This window comes from Catharus ustulatus, chromosome 1 (genome assembly GCF_009819885.2).
Source record: "Catharus ustulatus isolate bCatUst1 chromosome 1, bCatUst1.pri.v2, whole genome shotgun sequence".
Taxonomy (NCBI): Eukaryota; Metazoa; Chordata; class Aves; order Passeriformes; family Turdidae; genus Catharus; species Catharus ustulatus.
In genome coordinates this window covers 93,030,994-93,043,422 of record NC_046221.1, presented here as the reverse complement: position 1 = coordinate 93,043,422, position 12,429 = coordinate 93,030,994, and the positions used below count along the sequence as shown (strand labels likewise).

At 41.0% G+C, this 12,429-nt stretch overlaps 1 protein-coding gene across 6 annotated transcripts in view; it reads left to right on the top strand.

Moving 5' to 3' along the window:
• EPB41L4B (erythrocyte membrane protein band 4.1 like 4B) overlaps positions 1-12,429 on the top strand; it is a 166,502-nt gene that overhangs the window by 110,844 nt on the left and 43,229 nt on the right. For all 6 annotated transcript variants that reach the window (XM_033053792.1, XM_033053784.1, XM_033053777.1 and 3 more), the window contains one exon: positions 8,881-8,948. In XM_033053792.1, coding sequence (XP_032909683.1) covers positions 8,881-8,948 — 68 coding nt within the window. The remainder of the gene's footprint in view (positions 1-8,880; positions 8,949-12,429) is intronic.

The window sequence follows — 12,429 nt, the reverse complement described above, 5'->3', positions numbered from 1 at the left end:
CATATTTATCATCTAGAAGGCAGAAGAAGGGAAGGCAGCTACAGGAGGATCTGATAAACCATTGTATTAGATACCATAAACCCACCCAGTTATCTTCTCTACGTACTCCCAGCAGCCCCAGACAACTAGCTGAATACCAGTAGCTAAGCCATTTCCCAGTGGTAGTTCAGTCATCTTCTGGAAAAAGCTGGGATGGAATTACATTGCTGAGAGACACAGCATCCTTTTGAGGGAGCAGATAAGGAATAATTTTGTTCATGGAAGACAACTATTTAACTCCGTGTATTCCCTCAGGGCTGTGGTCCTGCCCCTCTTTGACCCCATCTGACATATTTGCTGCTCAGTATATCTGGAGGACTAATGATGTTATCCTTTGCCCAGCTCTGTCTTTTTATGCCAGTTCCATATTATATCCCTGAGAAGTCTTGCCTTCTGGCCTTATTTGTAACACTCAAATTTGTCATCTTTTTTTTTGTACTGTCATATTTCAATTTACTAGGCAGCCAGAGCAAGAGGTATATCTTGGGTCTGTAAGGCACAGTCTGTATTCCTCGAGTTGTAAAGCAAGGCAGCCTTGCTTTTCCTCATGTAGAGCACAGTTATTCCCATATTTCATGGTAGCACAAAAAAAATAAAAAATAAGAGAAAAGAAAAAGAATTTGCTCCTCTAGTTTGTAAAAGGAGGAAGAAAGAAACACTCTGTCTTATGCACATTGGTGTTTGAAAGGAGATGTTCCTCTAAGGGCCCCAAAAAATCTATGGTCTAACTTGTTCTTTTTGTAACATCAAGGGGCATCTTCATTATGGTTAGGTTTAAAAGCATAAGAAAAATATTGGTGCACTGTAGGATTGCATCCAAAATTAACAAACTGTTGCTTGAAGTATTTGTAACAGCTCTCCCTTCAAGTAGTAGGAATATTTTCAATACCATATGCTACTAACATCAGGATGTGACAAGTTTATGAAAGCACCTCCTGCATGTAGTAGAAGAAGCTGTTCCTTGTTAATTTGGAGAATGGAGTAAATGTTTGCAAATGGAAAATATAAGCTGGGACAGAAATTTTTGTTTGCTTTTTTTATGGCAGCTAGGCACCAAAACAAGAGAGAGCCTTATAAATTAATGATTCCAGTGCTTATAATTTAAAAAATGAAACTAGGGGAAATGTTGCTAGACATTTGAAAATATATCCTGGGACGTGATCTCTGTGCTTCTTCATTTCAGAATTATGCCAAAGAGCCGTTTATCACATTCCTAGGGGAAAATTTATCTCCCGCGGTTATAGCCCTGCTTTGAGACCAAAACTTTAAAAGGTCATAGTACAAGCCCTTCTTGTGGTTTAGAGTTGTAGAGCAGCAGAAAACTAACATGAGTGAGGGTTAGTTTTTTTTTTTTAATTTGGTGAAGATGTGAATATTTATGTGGTATTCATCTAAATGTAGAATCAAAGTGCATTGTGCCTAGGGATGCTGGCAGCTGGGTCTAGGAGCTCACTGCCATGGACACCACAGGTGAGAAATGTGAGGAACCCTCACACAGCTGTGGGAACCCGTGGCTTGCACAGGCCATGCCTTGCAGTTACCTGTAGGGCGAGAGCAAATGAGTAATGTTTCACAACACACCTCTCAAAGTGTGCCACAGGGATCTGCCACCTTTTCGCTGACAGGCTGCATGTCACAGTTCCCACATAATTAAGCTCTGGGGGAGCCCTAAACACTGTGAAGCAACTGACATCTCTTTTTTTTTTTTCTTTTTTTTTTAATATATATTCCAGTCTCTTCATTTGAGAGGTACTCGTATAAAGCAACAGTAAGGAGCTGCCAGAATACAAAAGACCAGCTCTCCCTAGCATTTAAAACCCCTTTGCAGCTGGCATGAGTCAGTGCTGATACGCTGTGATTGAGCAGACATGACTTGTTAGTATCACAAAGAGTCCCTTTTACCAAAAAGTTCATGGCCCAAGTAATGAAGGAAAGATACCTGCAGGTTTCAGTTGCTATTTATATCCATTTTGGCTTTGGACAAATCCTAATCATCCTTAAAATTAAGCACAGGGTCCTGAGCAAATGTACAGCTATCTCAGCAGGGCTTTTTATTTTGGCAGGCAGTGTGTGCTGTGTTCTAGCAGCTTGTCATCCACAAGTGGTGTCTGTATTCTGCACCTGTTACCCAGGCTTTCCTAAACCCTTGGGTTGATGTGTGTCCAGCAGGTCAGCACGGGGAAGGAGCTTGTTTCTCACAGACTTCCACTGCAGCTGATTTTTGTATCACTCACATTTCTCCCGTGTCTGCAGACAAGGGAAGGCCAAGCTCATTCTGCAGGTACATTTTTGCAGTGCAGTTTATGGAAGACAAATAGAGGTGACATTACTACCGAGCTACATTATGGGTTGGTTACTGGAAAAAAATAAAAAAGTGGTGAGAAAAGGTGGTTTGGAGCTGCAGGATCCTTACAAAAGGGCATACAAAATCCCATTTATTTATCCCTTTTCAACCCCAATGGAAACTCTCGGCCAGGGAGAGGTATCTTCAATCAGCTAGGTTTGGGTTCTCAAGCCACTGATTCCCCTGCTTTGGTTCTCAGTAAACAAAGGGACATTTAGGCTGAACAAAGGGACGTTCTGTCCTAACTCCTTTCACACTCTAACTTTCTTGACAAGCCTATACACATGGAAATTTTTAGGCCAGGTCGATAGCCATCTCTGTCCTTTTTCTCCCTTTCCTAGAAGCAAGTACAGGCAGATCATCCCGTAGTTTTGCCTTAAGTGTTGCAAACAGGTAAGTTGCCTGTGCTGTTTAGAGTTGACTTGAGGAAAGGACTGGTCTGTGGTACAGAAAATACTCTGGTCGTGCAGGATGCCGGTGCCATCCTGTGCTCTGTACCTAGATGCAAGCCATGGCTGCAATGTAAATGAGAATGGCATCTGTGCATAATTTATGGTAGAGAAGGTGCATAAGTGAGGTGATCCACAGTGCTGGTCTGTCATGGCTACATTTTTGAAGATTCTTTGTCTCTTTTAGTGTTCTGCCTCCTTTAAGGAAAGATTCAAGTGTAAGGATTTGTTGTCTTCAAAGTCCAGATGCTTTTGCTGTGTATTTCTAGAAAAAAATCACTGTCTTTATGTAAGCTGGGTCTTTGGAGCTTTATTCACTTAAGGAGATCTGGATTCAAACCCTAATCAGGTCATGAATGAAAATAGAGTAGGTGAAGGGAAGACACTTGAGGATTTATAATCATATGCAATCTTTCTTATAATAGGACTTAAACAAATCCTTCTGGATACCCAGAGGAATTCTCAGCTTTCACTAGACATTGACTTAAGTGCCTTGAAAGGATCAACTTTTCCAACATTTCAGGCTCCTTCCATCATGAATTAGTTGCTGTTTGCTTCCCTCTCCTCCTTTCCTCCCTCCCTCCCTCCATCCATCCTTATTCACAGCCCCGAGCTCCTGCACAATTTGACAGTCTTTGCACAGAGATCAGAACTGAAATTATGTGAACATAACAGGTCACAGCTGAGGTGTTCAGGCTGTGGGGGAAGCTTCCACAGCTCCTTATGTACACTATGCCTTCCTTGCTAAAGCTGTTGCTGTTAGTCACCCACTTGGATGAGCAATAACCTCACTGTCAAGTTTCAGGCTAGGTAAAAAGAAGCAACTGCACTGGGACTCTCAACTGGAACAGCAGCAAGTGCAACATCACATCAGTTATAATTGTTCGTAACAATGGAATTTAAAAATGGCTCAGCTTCAAATTCTCTGTGTTCAGTTGCTATGTGGAAACAGGTTTGCTCAACTTAAAAAGTGAGACTACAGGAATTTGATGGTTCCACAGGTATAAAAATACAAATTTTGATGGTGTGTGAGGAATATATGATACATGGCAACTCATTAGAAGCATGTCAGCAATGATGCCTCAAAATCAGGGAAGTAAATGAGGAAATGATGTGGCAACCTTTCTGGAGGTGCAGACGGGGAGTGGAGATTTACATAAACAGAATGTGGGAACTGATGAGATCTTCAATTTATTCCCTGGGATAATGGAAGCAAATGCGGCAGTGGTGTCACAAGACTGAGAGCCGTGGGTATGTCAGCTCTGTCTCCTCTCTGGTGTGTCTCTAAGTGCCAGGACATGATGAGACAAGTACTGCTAATTGCCTTGATGTGTAAGAGCCCCACCACAACCCATGGTGCCAGGCCTCATTCAGAGGGAAAAAAACAGAGTAGTCTGCTCCCAAGAGACATAAACATCATGCTTTTCTGCCTGAAAAGCTACATTTGACATATTAAATCACCAAGGTAGGTTTACCTTGGCAGAACATTCTTCCTGATGACATGTTCCTTGGCCTGTACTATCTAATGAGATCAGCCAGCATTTGGCATGGCTGACAAAAGATAAAAATGTTGATAAAGACCTGAAAAGTCAAATACGATTCAAGCCTCCTTACCATCCCTACAGATTCAGAAAGAGCCAAGATAGAGAAGTATTTCCATGCCACTGCAGTGAGAGTCATTTCTTCCTTACTCTTGAAGATCTCCAAACATGTTGGAGAAAGATTTGTTGCTGTCCCTTCCTTTCTGCAACTGAGAACTTTGTGAAGTTGCTAAATAAGAGCCATCATGCGTTTCCTATGAGCCTTCTAGACCCTTGTCTTTCTCAGATGAGAACCTGACACTCTCCCTCAGCTGCAGTGATTTGATTCTTCATACAGTTGTTTTGCTTATCCAAGGTACTCCTATTTTGGATCAGTAGAGGTGAGAGCTGCAGTGATGCCCCTTGTGATGGAGGAGAGACACAGATGGCACTAGCTCCCCATGGTGCTTGCTTGAGGCATGAAGAACATAGACTGCCTTGCACAGTGCCCCACTGGCAAAAATCACAGAAGGCTGCACCCAGAGTTCTGTCTTTACTATATTTTCCCTCTTGGTACATGCTTGGTGCAACCAATTCCCATTTTAAGGTTCTGTGCTCTGTTATCCTGGGGCTAACTCTTTCTTCAGAAGAAAATCGAAGCAACTGCTGTTTACTAGGCAAATCCAGCCACCAGGACTTATGAATTCATGCATGGGATTACTCTCATGGGCCAGAAAGTGTTCCCACCCCCTCTAGAAAGCTCAGCAGAGTCTGGCATAGCATCCCTGGGGCATCCACCCCCTCTCTAAGGCTCCAAAGGACCTGGCTGCCAAGACAGTAGCAGGGATTAGCAGTGCTCAGGAGTGCTGGAAAGCAGTCTGTAGAACTCCCAGGCTGCCCATAAGTAGATGGCTTAGAGAGCTAAATTTTATATTACTTAGATACTTTTCTCCTCTTTTCATCCTTTGGTGAAACTATTTCTTAGCAATCATCTGTGAAGAGAGCCTGTACAATGGCATTGCTGCCCAGTCATGTTTCTTGTCCCTAAACAGTATAAAGTAATGCTTAAAATGATAAAGTAATTCTTTGTTTCTAATATCATCCAGAAAGTTAATGGCATATGAAATCAGAACATTAATGATTTTTCTTTTCCTCTGGGCCTGATGCAGATAAAAAAAAAGAGAATGGCGTTGTGTGGATAGATTATATGGATCAACTTTTAATTTGGTTTGCAGTCTGGTAGCCAGAAGAGTAGCTTGTTTCTGTTTGGGTAATTATTAAATGAATCTGCTTCTGTATAAATTGGGCTTCCAGGTCTGCTATCCTGAAATCTCTCCCTCAGAGCAGCAGCCTCTGTGGGAGGGGAGAATCTGCCTTAGTTAATATCTAAGCAGTTGCATGCTTTGCTTCTGCCTCTGTCTTTCTTGCACAGCTCAGTGCTGGGCTTTCAGTGGGTGAGAGCCTCTGCCCAGCTCTCTGTGTGTGTTCCTTACCAGGCGCCTCCTGCTACCCTTGGTTAAACCCCCCTGCCCCATTGCTGGAAGGCATCCTGCAATGGAAACCCAAATCCTGGCCCCAGCAGGTGTGCTTGTTTTCAAATGAAGGCAAACCACCTGGGAATTACATTGTAAGGGCTGTCTACAAGCAAAACTCTTGTTCCACAGTCGTGTCTTTTCAGCAAGGCTGAGAAAGTCCTTCTGTGATTGGTGAATGGGATTTGCAGTGTTAAGAGGAAAAAATAAAAACAACAGGCTGCCAGTTGATGATTTACTGCCCTCATTCTGAAACAAACAACCCCAAAGCCAAGGAGCCCCCGGGTGAGGCAAGGGTGGAACACTGACAGCTGAAGCCATTTGCAGAAGGGTTTGCAAGTATAACATTTTCCTGTGTCTGTTCATCCACGGATAGGGAGGAGAGGCATAAGACGAGAAGAATGAGCCCATCCTTTTCAATCTGTACCCCCATGGCACCCTGAGGCAGAACTCATCACCTGAGCCTGTGCAGGTTCCCCCATTTCTTTGCATGCTCCCTCTCTCGTTACAATTTAGAGTGGGATTACTTGCTCACTGGTCTAGGGTGCATACTTGTGGGTACAGAAGTCTTTTCTGGTCTCTAAAACATGAGTAATAATGGAGAAAAATTATTACCAAAAGAAATTCCTCATTGATGGAGAATACTGGGCATGTATGGGACCGTATGACTTCTTGAGATGCAGGCTTAGCCTTCCAATGCAGAGAAGATAAAAGAGAGAAATAATGTAGTCACAGAAGTGAGAAGCAGCACAAGTGAAGCCTTCTCAGCTGGCTAATGAGATCCATGGCTTATAGCATTTAAGTAGGTGGAATTTTAATAATTTCACTATTGGTCACAACCCCTGCATTGCATTCTTAATCTCTGTAATCTCCTTTCTATTGCTGTGTTCAAGTGCACCTTAAAATGCAGATCAATTAACTTGGTGAGAATTGGAATGAACTAAAATTTATAGTTTTAAAAAGTAACCAATTTGACACATAATAAGCAGCTAGCTTGACAGGCTTAACAATAAAATGCTGCTAAGACATCAGTGTGGAAGAAGAGACTTTGTATTAGGTTTCTGACAGCTGGATTCATGTTTACAGATTTCAGAAACTAAACAGCTTTATAAAAAGCATTATAATTTCTGTAGAACAAAGAAATATTGCTTCCACTGCTCATCTCTGCCAACAAAGAATGATTTTCAATGCTTTCTCTCAAGTCCTTAAAAAGATTTTTCTTTCCTTTCAAGAAAGCGATAGGTTTTGAATAAACATTATGCTAGACAGAGCTACTAGAAGTCCAGCAAAAAAAGTTTTCTAAAGCTGAGATGAATTTCTTAAAGCTACAAATTTATTAAAATTTTAAACTTGCACTCCAGATCCCCAAATGGTTTATGAGGTAGCACTTACTGAAAACCTTAGCAGCAAAACATTTGGTGGCTGAGTTACAATGATGGTGGTTGTGATTATGTCCCACCTTTGTCTGATACCTTAATTAATGAGGGTCAGAGGGTCCCCTCTCTGCAGATGGTGAGTTTGGTATCAATATACAAAGTTCAAGAATTCTAATAGGGAGGGATGAACTTCCTACTAAAGGACTTGTCCCAAAATGCCCTCTAACCCATCATCTCAGGTACTTGCCTGGGCTGGAGAAGATCCAGAACAGAGTTCACTTTCTGTCAGGCTCCCAATGGTCCCAGTTTAATTGCCCATACAGTTAATTGTGTGTGCAAGCTGGAACGGTGGCTGATGAGCTAAATAATGGGTAATTAATGGGTAAATAATGATCTGGGAAGTGGTGATGAGGGCTCTGTTCCCTCTAATATAAGGACAAAACAAACCCAAAACTATCACAGCTTGGGTGATTTCCCCAATCATTGAGTATCTCTACTGAATTTTTTTTTTTTAGTTCGCTGGTAAGGTATAGAAGAAACTCAGCTTTGATTTTGTTTCCTTTTCTTATGAGTACCCTCAAATGGAATATGTCAATTTTTATTGAATGGAAGGTCTTATGTAACATTACAATATTTTTACATGTCTGTAAAATCGTTTGATTTGGATTTGATGGATTTGAAGAAATCTGTTTCATCCTTTTTTAAGAGGATTAGAGTGACACATTTAATTTAATTTGATCTGGACCTATGGCCTCAAATTACTGTGGTTCAGATACTGAACACTGAAAAAATCACTCTGTTGTGGGACTATTTCAGTCCCCTTCTGTTCATGTAACGGGGTGCAAATGTCACAGTCTGAGAAGTCCCTGACTGATTTGGAGATACTCTTGTCTCTTCTCTGCAGTCAGCATTTCCTGTAGTGGGGGGCAGTGTTGTCCTCACACTGGCATTTACATGTGGATTGTGGAATATTGCATCACAGATGAAGAGTATATCAACACCTGCCCAGATTGGGCATTTCCTAGGTGATAAAGCAATTTCCATGTAAGTTGTTTTGCAATACTAGTATTTTCAACTCGACAGACAAATGGCATATGAGAGACAGGACTCTGTAATTTGGCAGAGAGCAGTAATGGGTGAGATTTTCTGTGAATTGTGCATACAGTGTGAATATATGTAGAGGATCACATTTTTCAGTTAGGTTTTCAAAGACTGAATGAAAAGTTGGCATTATTACTTCAGTTAGGCTACATAAATATTTATTCTACTCCAACTGAAAGGACAGCTCAACTACACTATGTTTGTCTGTGTAGATTTTTTATTATTTCTGCTCAAGTGCTTTCTGGAGGAACCACAAATGTCAGTTCCTTTCTTTCTCCTCTAGTACCAGTCTCTTCCTTTCACTGTTGCCCTGCACACTGTACACTGTTGCTCATCACAGTGAATCTCTGCTGTAGGAGATGAAAACCCAAAAAGATTGTGTCTTTTAAATCTGGACAGAGTAGGTCTTTTGGGTACTGCAGTTTTCTGAGGTGCTTACAGGAATATTTTTTTAATAAACAGCTGTATTATCCTAAGTGCATGGACATTGTACTAAACTTTGGCTCCTTCTTTTAACAGGCTGTGAAAGAAGAGACCACTTTTGTAAATCCCAGTAAGACCTCCAGTCTGCAGGACCCTAATGTAAGGTCTGTTGCTTCTTGTCTGTAGGGGAAGCAAAAAATCAATGTATGATGTAATAAGGCATTTCCCAAACATTATCTCAACCTGTTGTTACAACTCAATTTGCTCATCTCCAGGTTGCTGTGTAATGTTCACCATGCAATGACCTGAGAAGAAGGTGATTGTCAGAACATTGCTTATTTTATACATATATATCAGACACAGCTTAAGAATTAATAAAAGCTCAGCTTTAAGGATCAGACTGAGTGTATCTATTTGAATAAATGACAAAAGCTCTGGGTAAGAAATCAGGTCTAGTGACGATCTTAGAAAAGCTTTTATAAAAATAAGTCAATTTTCATAACTTTTCTATCAGAAACATGCTAGATGTCCAAAACTGGAATATCCCTGTGTCTGCATTTTCCTGGTTTGTGCAAGGTCTTTTCTTCACAGAAGAAGAGGCATTTGGTATACCGCCTGCAGAAAAATTTGCATACAGTAGTAACTACTTTTGATTGTACTTTTCTTCTGTTGATAGAGAATAATAGTCTTTCTTAATTGGAGTGGACATTTTGAAGAGGCATATTAACTGTAAACATTATTGGAGTGGCACAGTATGCTGTCTTCCAGCAGGTGATTAGAGAGGAGGTTACAGCAGGAAATTATTTGGAATTATTACATTTGGAAATCACCTGCCTCTATGTGTGTGGCAGTGCCATCACTTTGGACATCTTCAGTGTTGAAATCTGAGGGGAGAGTTTGAAGGAAAAATATTATGGATTTACAGTTTTTTATATATGTTTCTATAGATCTCATATCTATGCACTGGAGCACTCATCATCTCATGATTTTATTTTATAATTTTGGGTGGTGATTCTTGCAACAGGAGGCAGACATTTAATCACCTTATAGAAAAATCTGGTTGAGGGGGCTAATGAATTATGTTTGAAAAATTAAGTCATTCTGAATTCAAAAAGAAATACAGTTGGGAAAAATTATTTCAAATGTGTATCTTTCCTGCAATGTGATAAATCTGTGCTAGCCTTCAGAAATCACTTCACTCAGAAATTCCTTTTTGACCACATTGGGCTAGCAGAGTTGCTGTGCTTGCTTAATGAAAGCAGCTGCCTGGAGAAGAGTAGTGGGGATGGTTGGTGCTGAGGCAGGAGGAAACGAGAGGCGATGCTATTGCCTCCCATGGCAGAGCCTGGCTTGCTTGGAGTGCAGCTGTGTTCCCAGTTTCCCAGTCTCTTATCTCGAGATACCCTGTGGAGCTGAAATGTCTCACCTGATAGGCCATGATTTTCACATTTGTTTGTCCAAGAGGCTGTAAAGTCTGATATTTAAAATCACTCATTTTTCTTCTGTGCTGTTGGCTCTTCTTAGACCTCAACAGAACTTCCTTGGGAAAATGATTTTAAGAAAATTCATCACATACACTGCACGGTGACCTATTTCTTTGTTTAATTGAAATGGGTTTCATATGTTGTCTCTGCCACAACACCCTTTGCTGGTCTGCTGTCACTTCCAGAAGCAGTTCAGGAGACCTAATTTGTATATCCCTGTGTGACTGGGAATGTGGCTGCAGACTTGTTTTCCTTAATCACTTCTGCTGAACTTCTGCATAACATCTGTAGAAAAGCCTTTTTACTACACATTTTGGAATAGGTCCTCTCCTTCTGCATCATGTTGAACTGTAAATGAGCAGTGTGTTTTGTGATGTAAAGTCTATTCAGCAAGAGGTAAGGTTGGTAACCTGGCTACAAAACAAATGTCACTGTTTTCTTTTGCACACATCCAAGCTTATAAAATGGTAAAAGTCACTTTGGAGTTCTTGGTATGCAGGACTCTGGTGTATATTTGTCTAATATTTATTTTTATCTGTTTTGTTTCAAGCATCATTTCCTCTACAGCGAGTTGTACCAAATAAAATGGTATTCTTTTATTGCTGTGTCCTGGAGGTGCACAAATACAAGTAATCAATGCTCAGGGATAGACCAGATTTAAGGGATAGACCAATTTTAACAGCGTGCGTTCAAAGCTCAGAGAAAAGTGAAAAATAAATCCAGTGTCTAACCATTCTCTCTCTCCTTCAAGCAGCTACCCTTTCTGCAGGGATAGATGCACCTTTGCAGCCAGCCAGCATGTGACCTATTTGCCAATAACATCCTCTATGACTTCTATCTTGTGGAATTTGATGGACATAAATGAGCTCTGCTAGGAATTGCATCTGAGTAGAGCCAAGGGTTAGTTCATACTGGGAAACAAATTTTCTGGGAGCTTTTTTCTTCCGTTTAGCAGAGACAAGCAAAAGAGCCCTTGGTAAAAAACCCTTCCACATGGAATATATATTTTTTCCCTGGAAGTACCCATGCAGACATTTCTGTAAACAACACCTCTGTGAATCTTTGAGGACTCTTTGTTTGCTGAAATATCTTGCTGGTTGAAACCAGTTGCTGTCACAGCTTTTTAACAATACTCCACACTTTTCATGCGAGGGATTTATAGCAGGGACAATGACTTTGTGTATTTCTTCACACTGATGACTGTACAAAACACTATAAAATGCTTCATTTTTTTCCAAACCCAGACACAGGGAAATTCATTCAGGCCAGCAAGTAAGCAAACATATGCAGTTTTGAGCAGTAACTGAAGCATGAACTGTTCATACAAATAGGGGTGACAGAGGAGGGCAGTAGTGCTTGTTTGATTAAAAAACTGTGCTCTCTTTGCTACCATTTTGCCTGCTTTTCCATTGCCATTCTGAATATTACACTTCTAATGAATTAACTGCTTGGATATGGCCTGTAATCTCCCTGAGCAATTATTTTAGCATCTGCCACGACAGACTCAATTTGGCAAACAATTGCTATAGCTCTTTGTAGAATTAGTTCTGGTTCAACTAGTAATTACTCATATGTATGTGTGGTATAGCCACTTTTCCTACAAGCAGGTCTCCAGTCATTTTCTTGGGCATGGCCTCAGGATAATGTTGTACTTAGGCAAAGTTGTCATGTATCAGGCAGTTTATCCCCCTGTTTTCCGTGTCTTCTGGCAAACTCCAAACACTTCTTTATGAGGAAGGGGGAATGAGACCTGAAGCTGAAATAGCACCAATTTTTCAGTTTTCAGAAGGGGAAACCTTGTTAAATTTGCTCTGTCATTTGTTGCACAGACTGGAAGTGCAAGGTTGCCTCCTGATCTTGCTGTTAATAGCTAACCTGTACACACCAGATTAAGCTGCAGGAGGATGTGGGATCACAGCAGACTGCAGCCCTCTCTCACTCCCTGCTTTTGGAGAGCAGTCCTGCATGTTTCTATAGGTTTACCTCCTCTGAATAGGAGGTTTTTTTTTTCCTCCCAGACTGTTTCAAGTGCTGGTTCCAACATTAAATGAGGAAAAAGCTGGTGACTCAGTAACCCAATACGTGCTGCAGTGTTCTAGCTTGCATCCTCTTTAATCCTCAGTGTAGACTGGTAGAGTGCACTATGAATTGGGTACATTCC